This window comes from Sceloporus occidentalis, unplaced genomic scaffold, assembly GCF_023333645.1.
Source record: "Sceloporus occidentalis isolate IW3139 unplaced genomic scaffold, rSceOcc1.0.p SCAF_1, whole genome shotgun sequence".
NCBI lineage: Eukaryota > Metazoa > Chordata > Lepidosauria > Squamata > Phrynosomatidae > Sceloporus > Sceloporus occidentalis.
In genome coordinates this window covers 141,289,520-141,316,105 of record NW_028316981.1, presented here as the reverse complement: position 1 = coordinate 141,316,105, position 26,586 = coordinate 141,289,520, and the positions used below count along the sequence as shown (strand labels likewise).

At 43.1% G+C, this 26,586-nt stretch overlaps 1 protein-coding gene across 6 annotated transcripts in view; it reads left to right on the top strand.

The window, feature by feature from the left end:
• Nucleotides 1-26,586, top strand: part of BAHCC1 (BAH domain and coiled-coil containing 1) — a 135,333-nt gene that overhangs the window by 20,526 nt on the left and 88,221 nt on the right. For 5 of the 6 annotated variants that reach the window (XM_089539693.1, XM_089539684.1, XM_089539729.1 and 2 more), the window contains exon 2: nt 4,424-4,949. In XM_089539693.1, coding sequence (XP_089395819.1) covers nt 4,646-4,949 — 304 coding nt within the window. In that variant the 5' untranslated portion in view covers nt 4,424-4,645. Of the gene's footprint in view, nt 1-3,991; nt 4,058-4,423; nt 4,950-26,586 lie in introns of those variants that run through there. The other variant, XM_089539701.1, reaches the window with a different exon arrangement.

Sequence of the window (26,586 nt, the reverse complement as noted above, 5' to 3'; positions counted from 1 at the left end):
GAAAAGCTCAGAGCATTTATTATTATTATTATTATTATTATTATTATTATTATTATTATTATTTTAAAATCAAGCACCCTCCTAGACATCGGTCTTGAAATTATCATCATTATTATTATTATTGGCATATCAAAAATGATTGCTAAAAAGATCATTATTTTTTTTCTCCTTTATAAAAGCATCCCAAGCCTCTCCTGTTTGCTGTGGATTGTTATCAATCCCTCCATGAAAATGAGGACTTTTTAAAAAGGCATTTTGGGGAGGGGATGTGTGTGTGTGTTCTATGCAAAAGAAAATCTGCGAGAAATACGCATGTCTTGTGTGTGTGTTATGTGTGTGTGTGTGTGTATAATTTTAATGTTAATATTTCTTGGAAATTTTGTACCCAGCTCCGTTTAGAGGCTAACAAAGCCAGCGATTGTTCGCGTGGTTCTTACTGAAATTTTAGTTGCTCTTTTTTTCTTTTCTTTTCTAAATAGAACCGTGAATGAGTGCATTGCAAGGGAGACAAAAACAAGCCTTGTACTTAATTTTTTTCTCCTTAAAAGAAACAGAAAGAAAACGTGTAAATGCCTGACCTCCCTGTTTGGAAAAAAATGAAATCACAATAGGGGAAGGCGAGGTTTGGGGATTTGTGTAAAAGAGGAGAAGGACTAGAAATGCCGGGTGCACTGAGGAATCTGAAGGAGAAAGAAAATGAAATATATTTTATGTATGTATGTATGTATGTATTTATTAAAAAAGAAAGGTGCATTTTCATTTGTTTGTCTTGGAGGCGCGTGCGTGGGGGCCGTGCATGTCTCCCGGTTTCTGCACCGGAGACAAAGCTGCGTCTGCAAATCTGGAGCCAGGAAGGTCTCCTTCGGAGCCGATCCACGAGCCAGTCGTCCTTGGCTGCCTTTTTGGTGGGCCTTTTTTCTGCCATGGAAAGAGAAGCCTTTTTGGGGAAAGAAAGCCCAGGCGAGCCGGCCTTTGTCTCTCTCCTTCCCCGATGCTTTTGCTTTGGAAGCCTTCTTTTCCTTTTTTTAAACGCCCCAGCGATTTTGGGAGGTGGCCTCGCTGCTGGTAAACCAAACCCAGGGAAGCCATTCAGGTTGGCTACTGAAAGATCTATATATCCATATAGATCTATTATATATATTCCGATTTTACAGGTAAGACATGTGCGGTTTTAAAAAAAAAGCTTGGGCAATGTTTAAATAAAAAAATTTAATTTAATTTAAAAAAAATTAAAAAGCCAGAGAGTGGAGAAGACTAAAGCAGCAACGGAGAGCCCAGAGGGATCCTTTGGGATCGAGGGAGACCTTCCTAGGTCTGAGCCGGGGGCGATCTCTACAAAGACGGCAGCAAGAGAGGCCTTTTCCCGGGCCTGGCGTCCTCGCCCTCGGCTTCCAGCGAGGCCTCAGACCACAATCAGGAAACCTTTGGAAAAAACACACCGGATCTGCCTGCCTGCCTTCCTTTCTCTTTCTTTCATTCCTTTCTTTCTCCATCAGGGGAGAAAAGGCGATAGTCTTCTTGCAACGCCAGAAATGGCCCGAAACTGGATTGTTGCATCTCTCTCTCTTTCTCTCCTCTCCCCCATTTTCCCCTCCCTGCCCCCCGTTTTAAAAAAGACAAAAAGAAAAGGGGAAAAAAGAAGGGAAGAAGGGCTTCAGGCGCTGGAACCGAACCTTGCAAATCTGCCGCCCTCCTTTTGTTCCTTTCTTTTGCGAGCTCCGAAAGCTCCCAGTTTGGTTCTCCTCCCCGGTCCTGGCGGCTTCTTGGAAGACAAACCCGGCAAGATCGAAGGGATCTCTCCAACCTTCCCCCACATCACACACACACACACACACACCCCTACCTTTTGTCCTCCCCCTTTGCTGCTCAGTGCAACCGGAGCCTGCCTTCGGTGCAACCTTGCTGCGGTGCCTTCTTGCAACATTCATCTCGAAACTTTGCATCTGCTGCTCGGCCATCGGGATTCCCCTTTGGTTTATTTCCGCCGGATTTTTGTTCTTCTTTAAATCGCTCTTCCTCTCTCTATATATATAATTTTCCAGTTCCAGGGAGAGGCGCGCGGCGTTTCCGTTCCGCTTGATCGAGCGAACCCCAAACTTGCTGAAGCTGCGAATTCAGCTTTTGTCTTCCATATTTCCTTCCATTCCGGCCCATGCTTCCTTTCCCCCTTCCCTTCCCTTGGACTCTTTTGAAATGGATTTTCCTTGGCTCTTGAAAAGGCTTTCCCAAGACTGAAAACAAATATACTTATTTTAAAAAGATGTCTCTAATCATAAAGTTGCAACGTTTGAGCACGAAGGGAGATCTTGCAGCAGCACCTTTGAGGCTGGCTGAAAGGAAGAAATGGTCTAGGAAAGCTCCTGATGCCAATTTCTTTCTTTCAGTGAAAGGTGCTACAAGATCTCTCTACCTACTGATTTTACAGACTAACACGGTTGTATCTTTGAATTTTGCCACGTTTTGGTTGCTCTTAGAGATTGTAGTTGCTGTGGAGAGGAAAGCAGAGAGAGGGGGGGGGGACCCTGCTCTTTTGTGCTGAGGTATTGCTTTTATTTACAATGCAAAACTGCCAGTATATTTCTCCCTCCCTCTCTTTTCTTCCCCCCTCTTTAATTCATACACACACACACACACACAGAGAGAGAGAGCTTATCAGCTGTGCAAATATGTAGTCACTTAATACATTTTGTTTTCCCTTATAGATTAAATCAAACACCAAATAGTCCACCAGCACGGTTGAGAGCTGGATGCGTTGGGTCTAGCCATTTCAAATGGTATACAGTAATATATATATACTACTGTATATGGGATTGTTATGACCAGAACGCATTAAGGAAGGGTGTGTGTATGTGTTTGTGAGCCAAAAATCCTCCCTCCTTTAAGGTTAAGAATTAAGTATGTTCACAACAGTTTTACCTTTTGGGGGTGAGGAAGGAAGGAGGTGTTAGGAATGCTTTCAGATATATGTAAAGAATTCCAGGAAAGTTGAGGTGGGCTCAATGAACCGCCTGGATATTTAAAAATATGCGTCTTTCTTTCTCCCATCGCAGAAGCATTAGTTCTCTCCTTTCCACAATTTCACATCTCAATTACTTTGTTTACTGGGATGATGCGCATTTTTGGTAGTTGGAAGCCAAGGCAAAACCTTCCAGGGCAACACATATTCTTGCTTGGTAAATCTGGTAGTTGCGGGAGGGAGAAAAAGAAAGAGGGGTGGGGAGACCTTTTATTAATCTCTTCCCCCCTTCCCCCTCCTCTTCTTCCTCTTGGCTTAATGTTACCCACCTTGGGCCTGGGCCAAACCCACCCCCACCCCCTTGTTTTAGGCGTAAAGGGAATGAATGGACAGGAAGAGCCTTACATAACTGTTTTGTCTAGGAATACAGTTGTAGGATTTAAGCCCCTGCCCTTGGAGGAAGAGGAAGAGGAGGAGGAGGAGGAGGAGGAGGCCATGCCGGACTTGGCTTAACTCAGGGGTCGGCCGGGAAAGAGGCCTTGCCGGGCAAAGGACTGGAGAAGCGCCTGCAAAGCAGGCAAGCAGCAGCCAGGAGCCTGCCCTGGATCTCGGAGCCTCCGGAGGCAGCGGAACCATCCCCGGCCCCCTCTTTCAATCCTCCCCGACCCCATCCTCTGCCCCATAGAGGGACCCCAGGGAGCACACCTTCCAAACCCCCCCCCCGAGGTCGCGGGGAAGAAAGCCAGGCCCCCCTGGAGCTGGACCACGCCAGGCAAGGGCACCCAGGGGGGCAGCTTTTGGGGGGGGGGAGAAGACCCCTTAGCAATTATTATTATTATTGTTATTACTACTATTATTTAAAGGGGAAAGAACACCAGGATGGTTAATCAGTTCAATAAAAACTCCCCCAGCGTTGGAGAAAGCTAGGCACCCTTTTCGTTCCTATCCCCGTGACTGGACAGGTTGGGTCTTTTGTCGGGAAGCAGGGCTTCGTCTTAGGGCCATCCGCGCCCCCTTCGGATCCGGTCCTCGGCTCGGGAGGCTCGGTGGTCCGCAGAAGTTGGGCCCCTGCGTCCTTTGTCCTTTGATTCCCGTTTTTAGGTGCGTGTGTGTGTGGATCGTTATATGTATTGCGTGTATGTGTATCTATGTATGTATGTGTATATATATCTAGGTATATATATCGATATGTGTATATATGTGTGTGTGTCTGTGTGCATATATATATATATATATACACACACACACACACACACACGGACCCGCAGAGTACATATGTGTTTGCCTGCATATATCTATATCCATATCTCTACATATGAATTTTTGGGGGAAGGAGGATTGCTTGAGGGATTGTTTGAGGAGGGGGATCCAGCCAGGGAGGCTGGGGGGGGGGGAGTTTGTGGGGTCGTGGCTTCTCCGCTGGCTTTCTCACCCCTTTCCTCCTCTCTTTCTCTTGGTTCCTTGCAGAGGATGAGGCTGGATCCGTGGGGCCCGGCGAAGGAGCGGAGGAGCCCCGGGGGAAGGAGCGCCGGAGCCCGGTGCTAAGAGAGAGAGAGAACGAGCGAGAGAGAGAGAGAGAGATCCCGGCCGGAGGGTCCGCGGCTTGCTCCCCCGCCTGGGCTCCGGCTCCCTCCTCCCGGTTCCCGGCTTCGGGGCCTCGGGAAAGCGGAGGCAGGCGGGGCTCCCGGCATGGATGGCCGGGAGTTCGCGGCCCCGCCGCCGCCGCCTCCCCCGCCTCACCACCCGCACCTCCTGGGCCCCGAGCGCGGACACCACCACCACCGACACGCTTCCAGCCGCCTAGCCGCAGCCGCAGCCGCCGCCGCCGCCGCCGCCACCCCGGGACCCAACGCCGCCCAGCACGGAGCCCCCGGAGCAGCAGCAGCAGCAGCAGCAGCCGCGGGGCAAGGAGGAGGAGGAGGAGGAGGAGGAGGAGGACACTTCCAGCCCGGGAAGTACTTCCCCGCCCCCATCTCCATGGCCGCCCACACAGGTCAGTCCCCGGCGGACGGGAAGCCCCGGGAGAGAGAGAGAGAGGGGGGGGCAGCAGAGGGAAGGGGCTCCGGCGGAGGAGGAGGAGGAGGAGGGGGGCCCAGGAGGCCCTGGGCCCAGAGACCCCCGACGGAGCGGAGGGAGGGAAGGGCGGAAAGGGACACACACAGGAAGACATGCAGATATATATATATATATGCACACACACACACACACACACCAGTCGGGGGGGGGCGCTGTGTTGGCCATTAAACAAATGCGAACAAAAACCCATCCGGGAGACCTTTCTTGGCCAACCGAAATGAATGGCCGAGAGGCTTCTTGCAAGCTTTCCAGGCTCCAGGGGCTGCTTCTTCATCTGCCAAGATGGCAGGAACCAATGCCCGCATGTGGTCCAGTCCTTAGTAAATACACACACACACACACACACCCATAATTACAAACACAAACATATGTATACATGGACACACACCCTCCTATATATATATATATATGTATATGTATATATTTATATACACACACATACATATTCCTATACAGACACCCACCCACACACATATAGAGAGAGAGGTACATATATTACATACAGATATCTATTATATCTATATATCCAGACACACAGACACACATCGATCTGTAGACACTGCCCCGGGATCCCTCTGGCCGTGGCTGTGGCCCGCCGCTCTCTCCTTCCCAGTTTGGAGTCCGCCTTTCTCCCGGGGCCAGCAGGCCGTCCTCCTCCCTTCCCCTTCCCCTTCCCCTTCGCTTCCATCCAGGGGGCATCCCCAGAGGCCCTCCATTGAGAGCAGGCCCTGAGCGTTGGGAGCCTTGCCTTCTTGGCCTTTGGCGGCGCCCGGTGGGGCCCCTCTTTCCCGGGAGGGAGGGAGGGGAGGGGAGGGCAAGAGCAGCAGCCCCTTCCCCTGCCCCCGATCCCCGCTGGCTTTGAGGCGGCAGGGTGTGCCGCGGGGTCCTGCAAAGGGGAGCTTGAGGGCTGAGGCCCTTCGGCGCGCTCAACCCCCCGGGTTCTTTCTTTCCCCCGTGCGGATGCAGCTGCCCCAGATCGTGGGCCCTTTGGGCTTCCTTCTGTCATGCTGAGAGGCGTGGAAGAGTCCTTCCAGTCCCCTGCTTTGCCCCGAAGGAGAAGAGGCGGCGGGGAAGCCAGCCCCCTTTCCTTCCGCCTGAAGCTCCTTGAGCCAGGCGCCCCTTTCCCTCTCCGGAGGCAGGCCCGGGAGCGGCTTTGCAGGGGAGCCCCTTCCATCCATCCATCCATCCCCGGAGCCCCAGACGAGAGAGCCCTGCGTCTGCCTGGAGCCCCGAAGGGCCCGGGGGAGAAGGGGCTGCAGGGCAGGGGTGAGCTCCAGCCTCCCGGCCGAAAGGCAAGGAAGGCAGGGCCGGGCTCCTCCGGCAGGGCATCCCTGGGAAGCCATCAGGGGGCTGGGGGGAAAGGGGCCAGCTCCTAGGTACCAACCGGGGACAGGGCTGGAGGCTGCAGAAGACACACACACACACAGAGCATTTATTATTAGTATTATTAATTAATTAATTTATCCCCCGCTCTTCAGCCGAAAGGCTCCCAGAGCGGCTTAGAAATTAGGAATTAGACATTTCCCTGGATTGGAAGTGCAGCCCCTGTCCAAGATCCAGAAGCTCCTCTGGATCCCCATCTTCCTTAATGTCTTGCTCTATAGGAGCAGAGAGAGAGAGAGAGAGCCGCAAGGCAACAGAGCTGGAAATGCAAAGGGGCATTTGCCTAAGGAAGGAGGGAGGAGATGCTGGGTTAAGAAGGGCAGGGGGCTTTTTTCGTCGCCGTTCGCTCTTTTGTTTCTTAATGCCAGAGACCCTTTCTTGTTTTCAGAGGCATTGATTTTGTCTTCCCTGCCATTATTTTGGGACATTTTAAAAAAAGAAAAAGAAAAAGGTTCCTATCTGGAATAAGTGGCTCAGAGTTGGAAATCTTTCCACTGTGGATATTTCACACACACACACACACACACACACACACACACACACACACAGTGTAACCTAACCAGCCACTATATTTGTCCCAAAGTTGATATATATCTTTCTGGCTTCCCCATCCCCGCTCCATAGGGTTGATTTTCAGATCCTGTGGCACTTTCTGTATATTTAGTGTGCACCTTCATTTTGTGTTTGGGATATATATATATATATATATATATATATATATATATATATATGGAAGTGGGAATTTAATCTTAGATTTACAAAACCGCACACAACCACTTAAGTTTTGTTTACAAGTTACTTTAAACATCAGAGCAAAAAAAAAAAAAAAAAAAAAGGGGGGGGGGAATGTGCTGTAGTTTTTATTTTTCTCCCAACCCAGCAGTAACTATGACTAGCTTGATGAACTGCAAATGCTAAGAAAATTATATCTGCTTTAATGGGATTACAATTAGTACGTGGATTAAAACAGACGTCATGAGGTAGGCTAGAAAGGGTAAAATTTATCAGGATTGCAAATATTTTTTTAAAGTGCATCATGTATACATATAGTACATACTCACATGCAGAATTAGTAATGGGCTTTTAGCATGATGAGAGTTGAAAAGTGGTAACAAACACAGTTAGGCTCTGTACACTTATTTTTGGGTTTCCTAATATATATATATTTTTAAATTCCCTCCCTCCCTCCTTTTTTCTTTTTCTTTTTGTCTCTCATTTATATATATATATATATATATAGGATGCTCATTGGAGTGAAGTCTTTCAAATAAAACTATTTGGTTGCAGCAATCCCAGGAAGGCACTTTAAAATGCAAGCCTAGGCAAATTGGAAGAGGGATATGATTTGTGTCAATCACTGTGCTTTCCTTCCTTCCTTCGGCTGGATTCAATACCCCCATGCCCTGCTTCCAAGCCATATGAAATCCTTCTGCTGGTCTCTTTTATTTCCCCCCTTTTTTCTTCTATTGTGTGTGTGTGTATTTTGAATGGGAATTTGGATTAAGCTCATAATTAGAAATATCAGTGGGAAGAAGAAGAAGAAGAAGAAAAATGTTCCCTTCCATTTGTTCTGCAGGGTGCGTAGTCTTTAGCGCTTTGGGTTGTGTGCATGTTTTCCTCCCTTTACATCCAAGGAGCAAACTGACAATTCCTGTAGAATAAATTATTGATAGGATCTTGACACTGATGCACAATTATAATAGAGGGAAAGACCTCTCCAGATCCAGAGGTCACAATATGTGAAGGTACAGACGAGGCTGTAATGGATCTTAGCCAGATGCATTATTATTTCAGTAGTAGTAGTAGTAGTAGTAATACTACTACTAGTAGTAAAGAACAGTAATTTAGCCTACCTAACCTCCTCTTCTGCTTTTATTTTGAACAAGCAAGACTTCAATGCAGCCATGCTTCAATGCAGCCATGCTGGAGTAAGTTCTGAGTAACCCACATCCATGGTGTATTAAAAGACGTGAAGCGTACCTGTTAAAAGGCTGAGTTTGAAGGGGTGTGCTCAGCTCTGAACCCACCTCCTGGATACCTGGAACCATTAAAAAATTTTTTTAAGGCATCTATGGCAAAAACAAAAACAAAATGCACATTTCCAAAAGGCCAGATACAAAGCAGAGCTATTGAGAATAGGCTGGAACACGAAGTGCCCTGCAAGAGAGTGCTTAATTTTTACATCCACTTTGTGAAAACTCTACACAGCACACATTCATTGATCAAGCGTGTGTTTTAACAAACACTCCCTCTCCTCTGGAATCCTTTCCCGCTAGAGATATCCTGCACCCTCCCTATTCCTCCTCTCAGGCAGGGTTTTTCATACAGAAAGCTGGCCACAGAAACCTTGGATGTTTGAAGTTAGCCTTTAGTGTTTAGCAAATTGTTTTTCTTAAAGCAGAGTGCTGATAGTTTTATAATCCTGCTGTAGAGATTTTTATGGTAAAGCACTGTTATAGTAACCTTGTCGCAAAAGGTGCAATTGAAATGTTTTGTCTCATGATTTGTGTGTGTGCGTGTGTGTGTGCAGCATTAGATTTGTTTGTGTGTGTGTGTGCAGCGTTAGAGTTGTGTGTGTGTGTGCATGTCTCTAACGCAGATGGCCCAAAGTCAAAGCTGTGAAAAATATGAAAAGAGAGAGCGAAAGAAAGACAGAAAGAAAGAAAGAAAGGAAAAGAAGAGGATATTAGTAGCATTAGTCATCATTACTCCTGCCTGGAGCGGTTTGGATTTTCTCATTGGTGTTGACTGTTATTTAATATGCAAGAGAAAATCTTATCAAAAGGGCTGGGGGAAAGGACACCTAGATACTCCTCCCAAACCAGGGCAAGGTGGTTGCATGTCATATGATATTTTTTCCTTAAAGGTTTAGTGAAACCAGTAAAGTGAACGAACCACGTGCAAGTATGTACAGTTATAAAACAAGTAGGCCAAGCGTAGGTAATTAAAAGAAAGAGAGAAGGATATTCATCAGCAATGGACTTAGGTCTCCAGTAGACATAGCAAAAGATCTCAGAGCAGACGTTTCTTTTGAACAGACATGGCTACAGTAGTCCTAAGCTGGAAAATTTCTTTAATGAGTAAAAGAGTTTTCTGTCTATTTAGTTATCATTAAATCCGGTGAGAAGGGGAAACAATACATTCCTGGGGAGGTGGACTTTGTACAGCCCCCCCCCCACTGCCTTCTCCTCTACTGCCCCCCTTTAAAGAAAATACATTTTAGTAAATATCTCATTAATTATATGACACCAGTGGATGTTTCTGCAACACAGTTACTAGCATTAAATAGGTGCTAAAGGAGTTACTGTTCAAAGGCATGTTTTAAAGACTCTAACCATCTTTACTTATAAATGACAAGTAGCATGAGACATCAAAGGCAATGCAGAGATAACAGCTAGGAACTGCCAGCCTGGATCCTTTGCACAAGAACTGCAAGGCGCACGCGGTTATGCAAGGCAGTTGTGGTTGTATGCCAGCTTGCCTGCGCACACTCACCCAACGCATACACAAATTCACAAATTAAAGTTCAAATTTGAAATGTACATTATCCCACTGGGAGTTGCTCTGCCATCATGTCTAATTATTCATATAAGAGGTAGATTGCTTTTTCCACAGGAGCAACTAGGCTGTGTGTGTGTGTCTGTGAGAGAGAGAGAGAGAGAGAGAGAGGGAGAGAGACTTTGTGACTGTGATATTTCATTAGAGGCAAGGCAGTATTTCCACGTATAAGACAAGCATTTTACACCATTTGCTTCTTCAAAACAGGCTTAACCCTAGAGCAGAGGCTGTTCAACATATGGGAGTCCAAATTCACAGAAAGTTGTTTAAAATAACAGGCGGAAACCTAAAAATATCTTTTCAGAACTCACACTTTCTTTCTCGTGTGTGTGTGTGTGTGTGTGTCTGTGTGTAAGAAAAATGCAGAACCCTAGAACAGAAAGATCTAAAAATATTCAAGACTTTGGCAAGGCGCATGAAGTTAAATAAATTATACAAGAACCATTCATGGGAGAGACTCTACTTTTTCTTAACAGGAACATTGTTCAAGCTAATAAAAATTATAATTTACTAGCCACCAAGCTTTTCATGAGTCTAAATTTAATTGGTCAGGCTTCTGGAGTCCATCATTTCCTGCTGGATTAGTAGATTGGTATTGGAGTTTGTGACATAGCAGAGAAGAAAAAGGAGAGAGAGAGAATCGTGAAATAGCATATTTCTGGGTGAACATGGAAAGGGGTGGCGGGGAGGAGGTCCTCCTTGTTCTCCCCCTAGTGCTTTCTCTCTCTTTTTCTTCCCCTACAGCCCCCTTCCTTTTGCATCCTGAATGCTTGGAAAGGTGGGAGGAGACTTCGAGAGATGCAGAAATGCTGGGGGTATTAGGAACACTGGGACACAATTTAGATATTCAGAGGCCTTTGAAACACAGCACAGTTATTTTAATTTGATAAATGATCGGGCACCTTTAAGAGTGTGTTTGAACAATCAAGATACACTTCAGCAAGTTGATAGGATGTATGCTGTCAACTTGCATATGCCATTAGCACAGACTGCACGCATAAATAATGTGAAAGCGCAGCTCCTCTCTCTACCCTTCAATTCTCCATGCGATCCCCACTCACAAAAGAGCCCTTTGCCCATTAAACTAGAGGTCTTGCCAGCCAAAAATCCCAATATTTCTGGCTCCCCTCTTGTCTTCCTCTTTAAGGACAGGCTTCTCTAGCAGAGTGCTTTCAAACCAGAAGCGTATTAAGAATAATAAATGCCCCAAGCTGCTCCATCCCCTGGATGTGTGTGCGAGAGAGAAAGAGAATGACCCTGTGAGCTATGAAAACCGCTTCCCTTTCATTCCAGTTTTACCTCCTAGCACAATTACGTTCTTTTCACTGTTTTGCCTGTCGAGTGTAAAACTAGGAGGGAGTGCGGTGTGTATAATGTGTAGGGAGAACTGGCATTTAAAGTACAGCATGTAATAATTAATTAGACCAAGCTAATTAACACCAATCATTCTCAATAAATAATAAAATAAAACCATCAGTTAGCTTTGACTTACGGGCGAACATCAGAAAGGACTTTAATGGTAATTCATAGGCATTGTGTGTGTGTGTGTGTGTGTGTTTGAGTTTGAGAGAGTGGGTGAAATTTACCCAAGGAGATAAACCCATTCTCATTGGGCCAGTTACTTTTGCAGTATTATTAGTCAACTATGTTCCAATAATTTAAGGACTGAAACTACTGGTCAGTTTACACTTTTTAAGTCAGAACTGTACAAAGGGCATCTTGTAGATTGAAATGAAAAGCATGTGGCAAGACTTTTGTCTGTTTTTTTTTTTTTAAATCTTCTGCATTCCCCCTTCTTGAGGCTATATACGTCTCTTGCAAGTAAGACCTGCTATGGGTTGTACAGCCTGTCCTCCAGTGGAATGTAAAAGGCTGATGAAACAGGATTCCCTTTAACTTTCTATAGTCCCCATGTACCCCACCCCATCTGCTTCAGACAGCTGGTAGATCTTGCAGAGCAGACTTGGGATATGTGCGGAGAAGGGGATCAATGCAAAATCCTGTTCTATGAACAATGTTAAATTCCATAACACTGGAAGTTCCTCCTATTTGGACAGAAATCTCCAAGCCATTTCAACTATATGGAAAATGCCATTTTTTGTTTGTTTTTGGCCTTGTTTACTGCATGCAGCCCAATGGTTATTGCAGACTTTGAGTTTTATCCAGACTTAGTCATACTTAAAGTAGACCCAGTGATCATTAAAATTTAGTTTGCAACTGGGCCTAATCTAAGTATGACTAATGTTAGGATTCTGCTCTCCCTGGGTGCGTTTACACTGTAGAAATAATGCAGTTTGACACCACTTTAAGTGCTTTTGTCTTCCCTGTCAAAGAGTGCTCCTGCCTCACAAAACTACAAATCCCAGGATTCTGTAGGATGTAGCCATGCCAGTTAAAGTGGGATCAAACTGCAGTATTTCTACACTGAAGATGAAGCATGAACACATATCAGCAGGATCTGAAATACATGTGGACATTGGATTATAATCTCAATTTTCTTTTTGCATTTTTTAAAATGTAAATCTCTTTGTGTCTGAGTTTCCATATACATGAGATATGAATGCAAATATTACAGCCGTTTTTGTCCAGTGATCTATATTGAATCAACGCATAAGGTAAAGTCAGCAGTAACATGTCAGACTCACATGTAAAATATGACTCTGCTTTTGTAAATGTTTCTTCATACTGTATATATATTTTCGATAAGGTTGAGAACAAAAGAAATACACGAACAAACCTTCAATGGTTCAAAGGGTTCTTAATTCTCTAATGTAACATGCGCACACATATGTACACGTAATATATTGGCCAGTTTGTGGTTTATTGATTTGTGTAATTTCTCAGAAATAACCATTAATGTTGGTCTATTCACATCACATTATTATAAAATACATTCAGTACAAAAAAAAGAGAGAACAGTGGTGATCCATGGTGTCCATGATGGAATGCTCTTTGATCCAATGCAGGTTTCTCTATTTTGAACAGAGGAGGGAGGTTGTGCATGATTTTAACTCTCCCCACCAAGATCCCCTTCCCTTTGTAGACATAGAACAGATCAGAGATAAAAGACTGATATTGAGACTTGGCAAAAGCTGCCCATCTTTCCTCTAGCTGAGGGAAACCTCTGTAAAATAAAAGAGCCTTCCATTAGTTGAAGGGTAGGGGCTATATACAGTCTATGAAGCTGGATTTAGGACTGTGGGCTGAACATTAGAAAATCATCTAGTATAGATGATATGTTGGTGAATATCAAAACAAATGCAACAAAAACCTTTCCATTTGCATATCACAGTTGCGCTGTTTGTGGACTGTGCATTAATTTCAGGTCTGCGTCAAATATATATGCACTAACTTTAAACATGGGAGCCAATGGGTTGTAGTGGTCTGAGTGTTAGATTAGGACTGGAGACTAGGGCTTGAATCCCATGAAAACCCACTGTGTGATCTTGGGCAAGTCACGCTCTCTCAGCCTCAGAGGCAAACCTCTTCTGAACAAATCCTGCCAAGAGAACCCCATGAAAGGTTCTCATTAGGGTTGCCAAAACTCAGAAATGACTTGAAGGCACACAACAACAACAACCTTAAATATGCTCAGAATATTGTACTTGATGCCTATAGCACCTGTACTCCTGAAAACTTTGTTACCGGCATTTCCTTTTTCCTGCTTTTTTAAAATATGTGAAATCTGCAAAAATAGCAAACAGTGTGCGTTTGTGCCTTCAGACCTAAAGGGCTAAGTCTCGATTGTTCTAAAACACGTGAAATAGCTGAAAAGTCTAATTAGAGTGTCATAATTAATAACATACATACAATGGTATTAAAGCCTTCAAGCAATTAATATTCTCTCAAGTGACCAAAAGGGTTACTACAACAGGCCCACAGTCACCTTGTAGCTGGAAGGATATCATAAAGGGAAAAACCTTGAGGGTGCTGAATTTTAGACAGGGTAAATTAGTGAAATTTACTCTGGTTTCCCTCTGGTCCTCTTATGAGTAGAATCTGTCCCTTTGTGTTTACTCTAGAATGTCATTTCAATGCTCTGGATGAATACATAAAATGCGAAAGGCCAGGCTCTGGGTGGAGTATTTAGGACTGATGTCTCCTGCAAACCTAATATTGTAAAATGGCCTGAAATTGGTTTTCTTCCTCTTGGATATTGTTAACAATGCAAATACAGTAGAAACTCCATTTTCTCCCAAAGCGTTGGTTAGCTGAAGGTCTTGATGATCAAAACCTGCAGTGGATCTTCCATGTAGCTCCATGTTAACTCAACCTTGTATGTAAATAGCACGCCTATTTATCCAAGTCACTGGATATCCCCTCAGACTGTGCGGATAAATGAGAAGCTGAAGTTGCTGTATGCAATACCAGTACAATAGTACAGTCATTCTGTGTATTGCAGCAAGATTTTCTGTTCAGCATAACAAACTAAATAATACTTGGGGATGATGGTCCCGCAAATTGTTTTGGCGAGAAGGGGTTTGCATAAGAGAGAGTAGGACTTCTATGTGAGCAATCTCTCGGGTGTTAGCAAATGGCTGGATGGAAAGGAGACAGTGTCAGCTCTCTCTGGGCTAAGTCTTCCTGGTAAATTGTTTATTTCATTTGCCTATCAGATGGTTGTGTTCAGTGCCAAAGTTGCAATTGTCTCTCCTTCCTTCCTTCCAGCTGTCTCTGAGGATTAAATTCTAAACTGGAATCAGAAGCTGTTGTTTTTTCTTGTTTTTTAAATGGAGGCAGGGTAGTATGGCATTACCGGGAAGTGATGGGGCCAAAACAGGTGGAATTGTGTACTGCTTTAAATTTTTGAGAGAGAGAATTGTTGCTTCCAGTTTTCTAAGACCTTGAAAAGCAGCCCACAGTCGCTGGAGACTGGTGGCTCAGAGAGACAGTATCCCTTGATCTCTCTCACACATTGATATGCAGCTGTGTCTCCAATGCATGTCCACTGAGCATGGCAGAAAGGAACAAAAGCAGCCCCGGGTGGGAGTGAATAGATCTTGAGGCAAGCTGCCTTGAAACTTCTTTAAAAAAAAAAAAACCTTTAAGATTTCATCTCAGTCATTAGAGAAGCATGGGCTGAGAACACATGAACACACGAACACACACGCACCACACACACCCAGTTACAGCCAGCCAGTTGCAGTGCAGAGATGATAACCCGTCATCTTTTATGGAGCAAACTTGAAGATTTCCCCAAGTTTCATTTAGCTATTTATCATCCTGGCAGGAGATACCCCCCTCCCAAGCCCATACTAGTCTATCTTTTCCTTCCCGTCCCCCCTCCTCCTATTTCCCCCTCCTCCTCAGGCTCCCGAGAACATGAATTGTATATTTTTTTCCCCTTAAAAAAGAAAGAAAATAAAAGTGTGTGTCAAAGTTAAAACAGATTTTGAGATTAACTTGTCTACTCCTTATTAGTGGCACTCCTTCTGAAGATTAGAGAGGACAGGGCGGGAGTAGAGGAAGGTAAAGACACATGTGTCAGGCAGAAAGAAAGCAGAATCCCGAAAAACCAAAATCTTGCAGAATTACAGTTGAGTGGTTTCATCTGTTCATTAGTTTTATTATTTGGATTTTCCCAGAGATGCCGTTAGTCTGGTTGCATCTGTAAAATACTGATGGTTAGGGCTGGATTAACTGTGGGGTATGTCCAAGTAGTCCACTTTGGATGTTAAAGGGCTCTGGGCAGCCCACCACTTCCTCCCAAAACCTGGTAGAAGAAAGAGGCCTGAGACTGAGGATTGGAGCTTTGTTTCAGAAAGGGACTACTGGTTTAGCAACAACCCTCTCTTTGATATATTGAGGTTTTGTTGTCATGTTGTGAGTCATCCTGGTGAAAGTCAGAGGTGTAAATTCAAGCAGTGGCATGTGATCTAAAGCTCTCTCTCTCTCTCTCTTTCTCTCTCTCTCTGTATGTGTGTGTGTGATAGAGAAAGAAACCAAAGTTTGGATTGTATACTAGACAATTGTTAATTTAATCATAAATATTTTGAAATGCATGTAGCCTGCTTTGCCAAAGTGGTGACTTCCCAGTGAAATAAAAGGCCTCAGTCAATATACAGATTGCAAATAGTTGGGAAGCACTAGTGAATTTCACTAAAATCTTTATGGTAATTGGCACAAGAAAAAAAGCTGTTTGGTTTACTTTTGGGTGAAGCCCACCATAGCTGTGCATTCATTTAAATGTTCAGAGTTCTGTACAGGGGCCGAGGAAATGATGGAAGTCTGGAATAGAGACAGGTAAATGTGGAAATGTAATGTAAGCCAGTCCTAAGCAGAACTTGGAAAAGTTATTTGTAAAGCTGTAACATCCAGAACCCTCCAACCTACATTGGGGGAGCCATGGTCCAAAAAAGTAATTTTCCCAGTAGGAGCATATATTAATGTCCAGACGCCAAGGGGCAAGAAACACAGATGGACTCCTTCAATATGGCCACTACTCCCTGGCCTATCAGAGGACTGCAGTAGGGTAGGCAATGCCCCTTAGTCCAATGGTAGCCATGTCTCCATTTCCATGCTTTGTTCTGAGGACTGAAATAAATCAAATGCCATGTCTGCACAAAGTCACAAAGCATCTCCATTTTCAAAGGCGATATACCTGTACCCTCTAAAGGCAGCAGATGTTGGCTGATTCTGTAAGTCAAGCAGGGTCAACCCTGGTTAGTACTTGGATGGGAGACCAGCAATGAATCCCACGTGCTGTAAGCTATATTTCAGAGGAAGAAACTGGCCAAACCACTTCTGAGTATTCCTTGTCTAAGAAAACTCTATAGAAGTCATGTGGTCAGCATAGGTTGACAGGCCACTTGAAGACACACACACATATACATATATACCTGTAACAGATACTAGAAGCACACAGAGAATGGCTTTCTTCATGTTGGCTTAGTTGCCCCAAATCAGGGCATTGTGGCCACTGTTGAAAGAGAATGCAGGACCAAATCAATCTTTGGTGCCATCCAGCAAGGCAGCTCTTACCTTCTTTTTATCAAGGTTTATGCAACTGCAATAGATAAGGCACATAGGCCAAAATAAGCCCAAGGTTACACGGGAGTACATTTGAAAGCATTATGGCTTTCAAAGATTTCATGCAGCAATGAAAGAAGCCTCCTCCTCTCAGGGATGTAGCCAGGATTTTAGGAAGGGGGGGTCCAGACTAAGTGCCACCATTATAATGGGGCTTGGGTGCGGCGGCACAGCAGCACACACCATTCATTTTTCTAATGGAAGGGGGGGTCCGGACCCCAAGAACCCCAGCCTTGGCTACATCCCTGCTCCTCTCCTCTTTCACTAATTTAAAGAAAATCCTGCAATTCAGAAGCTGTTTCCTTCATGATGCTTAGACTCAAAGAAGTTGCACACCCTGCCATGAGAATGCCTTTAGCTGTCAAGAGAGGAACAATTTTTCTACCAAGTCATTTATAATTGTTGCTTGCATTACAACAGAGGCTTTCTGTAAAAATCATCCCTTTGTCCTGACAAGTTCCACATCCCAGGCCTGTGCTTGATTATGGAGAAAAAAGGGCTAGAGACTGGACACTGGTCTCCTACAGGGATATTTCAGGACTCCACAAACTCCAAAAGAGTGTGAGATGGGCAACTGTATTGGCCAAGAAACATTTGTTCTGCACACTTGCTGGAAATGTCTGTTTGCCGTCTCTTTCTGATTTCAGAAGCATGTTGCTAGGAGTCACTTGGAAGCTGTGTGCTCTGTGTGTGGTGTGCTTGTGTCACACACACACACACACACACACACACACAACCATGTGCAATGTGATGATAGCATAATTAAATATTAAAACACCCTGGTATTACAGCATTTTAAAAATGTACTTTTCAGAAGCATATTTATGACAGTTCCTCTCTGTCAGGACTGACTCAGCTGTCTCCTGGAAAGGGTGCATTCATTTTTGGCAGGCAGAACTAACTCAGTCCATTTATAGGATCATAGAGTTGGAAGAGACCACAAGTACCATCAAGTCTAACCCCCTGCCATGTAAGAAGACACAATCAAGGCACTCCTGACAGATGGTCATCCAGCCTCTGTTTAAAAACCTCCCAAGAAGGAGACTCCACCACACTCCAAGGCAGCATATTCCACTGTTGAACAGCTCTTACCATCAGGAAGTTCTTCCTAATATTTAGTAGTCTGAATCCATTACTCTGTGTCCTGTCTCTGGAGCAGCAGAAAACAAGCTTACTTCATCTTCAATATGATACCGCTTCAAATACTTAAACAGGACTATCATATCATCTCTTAACCTTCTCTTCTCCAGGCTAAAGGTACCCATCTCCCTAAGTCTCTTTTAATAGGGCATGGTTTACATCCTCCTTTGGACACACTCCAGCTTCTCAATATCCTTCTTGAACTATGGTGCCCAGAACTGGACACAATATTCCAGTTGAGATCTGACCAAAGGAGAACAGAGTGGCACTATTACTTCCTTTGAGCTAAACACTATACTTCTATGGATGCATCCTAGAATCACATTGGCCTTTTTAGCTGCTGCATCACACATTCCTCTGTGTAGGGAAGAAGGATTGGAGAAGAGGCTCCTCAGAAATTCTGTCAGTGCCTCTGCTGGATTGCTGAGCTCCTTCCTTCAGCACTGGGAGGAACAGAGTCATGTGTAATATACACTGGCTAGAAAGGGCTTTAATAGACAATAGGAACAGGGTTTCCTTTAGCCTAGGCAGTGAATCTTTTACAGCTGATCTACTGAAAATTCTATAAATAATACATAGCAGGCTCTAGTAACATTATGGTAAGTACAAAAATCCATGCCTCTTAAGTGTATCCACACAACAGAGCTGTACCTGTTCGATCTCACTTTTACTGCCCTGGTTCCATCCTATGTAATTTTGGGTTTTGCAGTCTGGTGAAATACTTGGAATCCTCTAGTGCACTCCCCTGAAGTATAGCATTAGAGCTGTCTAGGAGAAAATTCAAAGCACCTCACCCAATTGCCAACCCTAGGATTTCATAAGGTGGAACCATTACAGTTAAAATGGTGTCAAAGCACTACAATTGTGGAATGTAGTATAGATATGCACTTCATCATATTGCCTCAGAGGCATTATGGTTCTGTGAGCACAGTTGCTGAGGAATGTGAGCAAGAGAGTGCAGGAACTCCCTTGTCCTCCTTGGAGGGAAGCATATGCATCTGGCTGGTTATGGTAGGAACAGAAGGCTAGATAGGCCTTTGGTCTGAAGATCAGGCCTTTAACTCCCCAAAAAACAAAGAGTACAAGTGTATGCCATTCTCCTCCATACTATCAGATAACCACATTTGATGGGGAATGGAATAGAGAAGAGAGTATATTCCCATAGCTAGCACAGACCTAGATAAACAGATCCAGCTCAAGAAATGTTACAGCTGGGAAAGAGGGTGCCTGTCAGCCCAGTGCTCTGATAGCCACACTGGTCCCTCTGATTCCATAAAGTGCTGGCAACTGTTTTATTTGAGCTACTCTCAATATTTTACGTAGAATTTTTAAAAGATACAATATTTTGAAATCAACACATGCTTGTTTACAGGAGCTTTGGTCTACTACAGAAGATGTGTGAATTATGTTAGAGAAAAGCATGTAGTGGCTAAATACATCTGCCTTAACTCTTTTTTTTTTTTAAATAATTTCCATGATTTAGGGTTGAAGCCCATTCACACTAAAGAGTAATTCCAAATAAATATAGTGACCCTTATATCTTAGTAACCATAAACAGGATAAAGCTGGTAGAATAACTTCTAAACTGAAAGGCTTCTCTTCATTAAATAAATAAAGGTAGAATCTCACCAGCCTCTCCATGAAATATATTTTAATGTAGGTTTGTGGACAGCCCCTCCTTGGTCTTGTCTAAGGATGCGAGGACACTAAGTGAGGGCAATTTTGTAAATCAGAGGACACTTTTTCCCATTCAGCACATTGCAATGCCCAAGATGACTTGAAACTGGCATGAATTGGCAAGTGGGCTAGTAAATTTTCTGGAAATGTTAAAGATTGCTTTAATAGGTGATCATGTTTTTTCATATATCCTTTGAAAGAAAATGAAACAAGATGAAAAGGCAAGTAACAATGTGAAATTGCAAGCTAGACCTGTGATTTGTCACCCACAATCTTTTTCCTGGACCTCAGCTTTGTTTCTTCTTAATTTTTTTTTAAATCCAGAGGTAACACATTGCTTTCCTTCATTTCTCCCCATTCTGCCAAATCTGCAGCCATCCACTCAGGTAGCTCAAAGTTCACAATCCTCCAAGGCCAGTTATAAATCTTGTTAAATAAATAAATAAATCCTGTCTGTGCCTGGCCAACTTCAAACAGAAGGGACATCACAAGTTCCAGTGATGATGGCTTCTATTTTGTAATCTTGGTCTTTACAAAACATGTATTACATGGTTAATTGGTAAATGAATTAGGAGTCCAGTACTATTTCTTCCCATGCGTGAGCTTACATTTTAAAAGTACAAGTGGATGCTATGCAGGATTAGACTGGCTAGTACTTGGATGCAAGACAGCCAAGGAATACCAGGTGCTTTAGGCTATATTTTATAGGAAGACAATGGCAAACCAACTCTGAGTATTCCTTGCCTACCAAATTCCTATGAAACTAATGGGGGCACCATAAGTCAACAGGTGACTTGAGGGCTCATACACAAAGCAAGTGATTTGGTAGTGTCTGGAGTGTATCGACGGTTTTGAACAGTTCTTGGTCAATAGGGTCTATTTGTTCAATCCTTTTGGACATTAGCAGAGTGTACGCATGTTAGAAGCAAGCAGGCAGGTTCTCTTTTCTTCACCCCGTCCCCTCTTCATTCCCTACCTGTATCTTTAAGACATGAGTAAGGAAACAAATGTCAAAAGCAAACTTTGAGTCTTTCAAATGCAAATATGCAGGGTTTCAACTGAATCTGCTTTGGTTGTTTAAGTAGAAGGAAAAATGGTAGTTCTTGAGATCTCATCCATTCTTTAGGATGTACAAATTCTGGAAGTTGTAAGGCAATGGCAGAAGGGATGGACATTTGGGACAGAAACTGAAATGAGTGTAATACCTACATATTAGGCCTAAAGAAGATTATCACACAAAGCTTCCCTCATCATGCTGTTGCGGCTTTGTAAACACCCAAAACAACAACAATTCTTTTCATACTACCATACAATAGCAAACTCATAATCACACTACCATTCCGTTTACTCGTCAGCTATCCAAGATTAAATAAGTAGTCATTCCAGTTGAGATCTGGGCAGAGAGTGGGCAGAGAAACCTCTTTAAACCTCGTTTCTCCTGCCAAATGAAATGATTGCCTCCTCGTGAGTAAGGAGGCTTTCCTTCATTGGTAAAGAGTGGGAGGATGCAGAGTTGTTGTTTGTTGTTAACTGCCTTTGTGTCGACATCAACCCATGGTGACCCTGCCAATGAGACACCTCCAAGACACCCTGTCCTACACTGCTCTGCATAGCTCCTGCAAATGATTTCTTTAATGAAGCCCATCCATCTAGCATGTGGCCTTCCTCTTTTTCTGCTTCCCTCTACCTTTCCTAACATTATTGTTTTTCCAACAATTCATGTCTTCTCATGATGTGTCCAAAGTTTTGTCATTTTGGCTTCCAGGGAGATGCAGTGAAACCTCTTTTAAATCCCATTTCTCTTGCCAAATGAAATTATTGTCTACTCGTGAGTAAGGAGCCTTGCCTTCATTAGGAATGGGTGGATACAATAGGAATAGCAAGTACATTTCTATACTGCTTCTCAGTGCACTTAAGCACTCCCTAAGCGGTTTACAAAGTGTAAGCTAGTTGCCCCCAACAAGCTGGTACTCATTTTAGTGACCTCAGAAGGATGCCAGGCTGAGTCGATCCTGAGCCCCTGGCTGGGATTGAACTCACAACCTAATGGTTTATGAGTGAGTGACTGCAGTACAGGCATTTAACCACTGTGCCACTAGAAAAACCTCTTTTAATCCCCTTCTCTGTGAATTACCCCAGAATGACCTATCGCACATACTTCAATAATGGGTTAACTGCATGATGGACAGCTATTCATGGGATTTTCCCATTCATTAAAAGTTGTGGCAGAAGCACAGATGGGTTACAGGATAGCTACTGTCCAGCTACAAGGCTGTGGAATAGGATCTTGCCATTAAAGTGAACATCAAGCTTCTATCCTGCTATTAAAGAGCAGTGTGATAATTTCAAAATTTACATTTTTGCTTTCAATTATGCAAAATACACTGTTTAAAATTTAGTAAACAGTAGTATTTTGACATATTTATGAATTTATAGCTCAGTTTTATTCTTGTATTAAACATTTTCAGGCCACCTTTAAGCGTACAAAACTGTCCAAAGCAGCTTGCGTAAAGAAATCCTATGCACAGTTACTCAGATTTCAGATCCAAACTATTTAGTGCATCTTATCCCTAGATAAGCCTGTATAGGATTGTAGCCTCTAAAGTGCAAATACCTTACAGGACCATCTTAAACCACATGGGCAGCCACTTGAGAGAATTTGTTGGAGGAGTGGACAGCAGCGGCAGAGCCTCTCTGCCACTGAAGAGAAGTTCTGCCAACCGGAGTATGCATATAACTGATAGTCTCCCCTTGCCTAGATGTACATCTACTGATTCATCTGAGGAAGTAGACCAAGTCTATGAAAGCTTATGATATAACTTCTTTTGCAGTTAGTCTGAAAGCTGATACAAGATCCCTTTGCATACTGATATTTCAGGCTAACACAGCTAGATCTCTGAAGTCTCCTGCTCCTGTTCTTTTTAGTGGTAGGACCCAAAAACAGAGCATTTCAGCAGAAGAGGTAGCCTCAGATTAATTGGATCCCAGATACCTCCATTGCCCTATAACTTTCCAAAATAAGACCCTTGCTTATGACACCTGCACCACTGGAACTAATAGGAGAGAGAAGTAAATGAGAGCAAACAACTGCTTACTTATGACACAGTTTACTTGTGGACTTCCTTCTGGCAGGAATAGGTTGAACCAAAGGCCTCAGTTCAAGAAGCTGATTACACAGGCCTGCGAAAATTAACATCATAAAAACATTTAAAATGTATGCTGGTTTTATAGGAATTTGGCATTTTAAATCCAAAAAATTATCTCAGATTTTCTCCATCATGGACATTTTTTTACAGCTTGCTTTCATGGTTTTTTGTTTGTTTGTTTGTTGTTGTTGTTTGTAATATGTGACAGAATGAAATGATCCTGTGAAGAATAAGAAAGGGGTTAAAGTTTTCTTATGGACTTTCAGAACATTTTAATTTGCTCATATGAAACACCAAAATCCATTCAAAAGCACTGAAAGAAATTGCACTGAACATCAGTATCTGTACATAATCAAAGCTGAGTAACAACTGGATTGATAAAAACATATCAGATTTGTGAAGGAACTGTGTGTGGTATGACATTTTTTTTATTCAGCACCCAAAAATATATTAAAAACCACTATAATATTGAAAAAAAGTTTTTTTTTTCAATGACAGGTCTGTTTTAATGATTGCCAATTTAACTAGATTAGGAAGAGTGATTTTGGCAAAATGTGTGTGATTTCTCAAAAGAATTAAAAATTACATTTTCATTTTTTTACATGATTATATGTCTTTTGAGGGAGGGAATCAATTCCTGTTGACATGGACACAGATATGAGAAGTCCATGTTTCCTTTACAGCCATTCCTCTCTGTATAAATAGTAGTGCCTTCTGAGATACTTTCAGCTGTATGCTTCCCAAATCACATCTTTATCTTTCTCAATTAAGCCTCACTGTTCCAGATTTGGTTACATTTTATTCACTTACATTTTGCTTTTCACTCATCTACCTGTATGTAATCTAACACCAGAGCAAAAAAGAAACCCTCTTTTTAAAGCTGAAGTGGGATTCACAGAATAAAACCAATATTTATCTTACTGGTGGTTGGAAGGCACACACCTATAAATTTTGCTTTATTGCATACAGTTTGTTTTGGTCATTCGTTTTCTCCCACCCTTTCCCTTCTTACTTGAGGCATCAATTTGAAAAAACCAACAACCCACTAGATTTAAGTAGCTCTTTGCAGGAGTCTTGTTTCTTTGAAACCCTTTCACAGAAGTTACAAATTCTGAGCCATTAGAAGTACCTCAGTTCCGACCTTCAGAGCGCTTCTTATTTATCTAGAGGGGCAGAGGGCAAAGGCAAGCTGCAGACACTCAGTGTTTCTTTTTCCCCTACTTTAAAAAAGAAAGTTCGGCAGCTTGTTTTAATATAGCATGCTTTGTGACTCCCCCTTCCCAGGCCTTTCTTCTGTGCCTCCCAGAAAGCTAACTGTGACCTCAAGTCGGACAGTGAGATGCTCACCTTAGAATATTAAGGGCCATGGTACTCATTTTAACAAGTAGGTTTCTAACGTTTATGTCCTCCACTACTGAAAATGTTTATGTGGCTGAACCAATTGCAAAGACAGTGGTATGTGCATTGGTCACAGTCTCTGACAGTCTTCTACAGTATGTGGCCAAATAACAGTGAGCAAGCATTATTAAAGATGGATGTTTTGGACATAATCCATTACACCAGCCATGTTTTGTTGTAGATCAAACTATTTGGAATGCTAAAGGATTTGAACTCACGCATTATGACCATAGCACGGGCTGAGGATAGCCACTTCCTACATTTCCAAGGCTACTCTGCTCTCTAGATGATGCAGGAATTCTTATTTTGCTCCCCTAAGGCTTATATATTGTCAGGCTTTCCATAATATAGTTATGCGGACATTGTTTCTTGATTCTAATTTGACTGGGCTAGAGACTTAGAGGTTTTCAGTTAGCCATCCTTGGTTTATATACCACTGGCATATTGCCTCACCTACAACCAGGTGAAGAGATTTAACTATATAAGTTATAGCCACATATATTCTATTTAGCTTCAGAAATGCTAGATTTTGTAGCCTGTACATATGCAGACACACAGGTCCAAATATTATTGTAATAGTCCTAACTAGAGTTGGTTGGTGTTTGCCTTCAAGTCATAATCTGCCTTATGGAGACCCTAAGGCTGCTCATGGGATCATGGCAGAATTGGTTCAGAGGGGTTTGCCCTTGCCTTCCTCGAAGGCTGACAGAGTGTGACTTGGCCAAGATCACCTGGTTGATTTCCATGACACAACAGAGAATCAAAAGTTGGGGGGGGGGGGGCAGAGCAGGGAATTAAAACCTGGTCTCACAGAGTCTTAGTCCAACACTTAAATGATTACACCATGCTGGCTTTTACCTAACTTAAAAAGACCCCTTGAATCAGTGGGATTTACCTATGTGTTAACTCATCAATCAACAATTGGGTCTCTCTTTTATGCAGTGCCACCTTCTTCCATACAGACACCATGCTTTTAAATAAGTTATTAGCCACCTTGTGCACAGTTATTGGGAGAAAGGTGGGGAATAACTAACTGAATATTCATTTATTGACTCATTTATTACTACAAATGAGTTTTATCAAGTCTTTTTTGGCCTGCCTTAAATGGATTCTGGTCTGCATATGGCTAGTGGGTTCACACTTTGTGCAGTAATATGGAGCTTGATTTGGCTATGCTTTTATGTTTTCCTGTGGTAAGGAGCTCAAGAAGTATATGGCAGGATAGGTGCAAAATCCTTGAGACTGGAGAAAGTGTGACTCTCTCATGGTTATCCAGTTGGGCTTTGAGGAAAATGGTAATCTGATCTCAACCAGTCCAATGCTGTGGTCTCTTTCACACAATATAGTTATATCATTTTGATGCTAATTTAATTGCTATGGCTGCATCCTAGGGAATTGTGGGATATATAGTTTAATGAGGCACTAGAACACTCTGACAAAGCATTCTAAATAGCTCTTGACTCTACAAATTCCAGGATTTCACAAAATAGAACCATGGCAGGTTATGTGCTATACTTATGGAGTGTGAAAGAGACTTGTAACTACACTGGCTCTCAGAGCAAAACTAAGAGCAAATATTGCTGATATCCCATTTTCAAAGCATACGAGGTGTGTGTGTCCCAGGTACACAGTGCAGATTGGTAGAGTTCCACCATAAGCCATGAGGCATTTCTGCATCAACAGAACCAGTCAAATGTGCATCTCACTATCCACAACCACCTCTTATGTGATCCCTGCAGGTCTAGTCTACGTCAGTCTTCATCCCCACAAGTCTAGCCTACATAAATCCTTAGGATATTGCTTCATGTATACAGGAGTGGTATGTATATGTCCAGAGAAAGACATCATGATAGCATAAAACTAACTTGAAGTACATTTTTGACTTTGTATCCTTTAGGTACCTATGATAGGATTAGGAGGCCTACAGGTTACACTTTCTTTGCTGTAGTAGACTGGACAGGGAGTTGGGAAGTAAAAGACTTGATTTGGAAACCACACCAGGGTAAAGGAGGCTATGTGCCATCATTTATCTTTTATATGTTCGACTTGGGTAGCCATATCAGACAAAAGTGAGAGAGAGAGAATTTCCAGGGCTCCAGCAGTGGATGAAACTATGCACATCATATAGCAGCCACCCTACCCTAGCCACGTGGATCCACTCATAGGAGCTTGGATCTCTCAGATTGCAGGAGGGAGCCCTACCTAGGTAGAACATTTTATAGT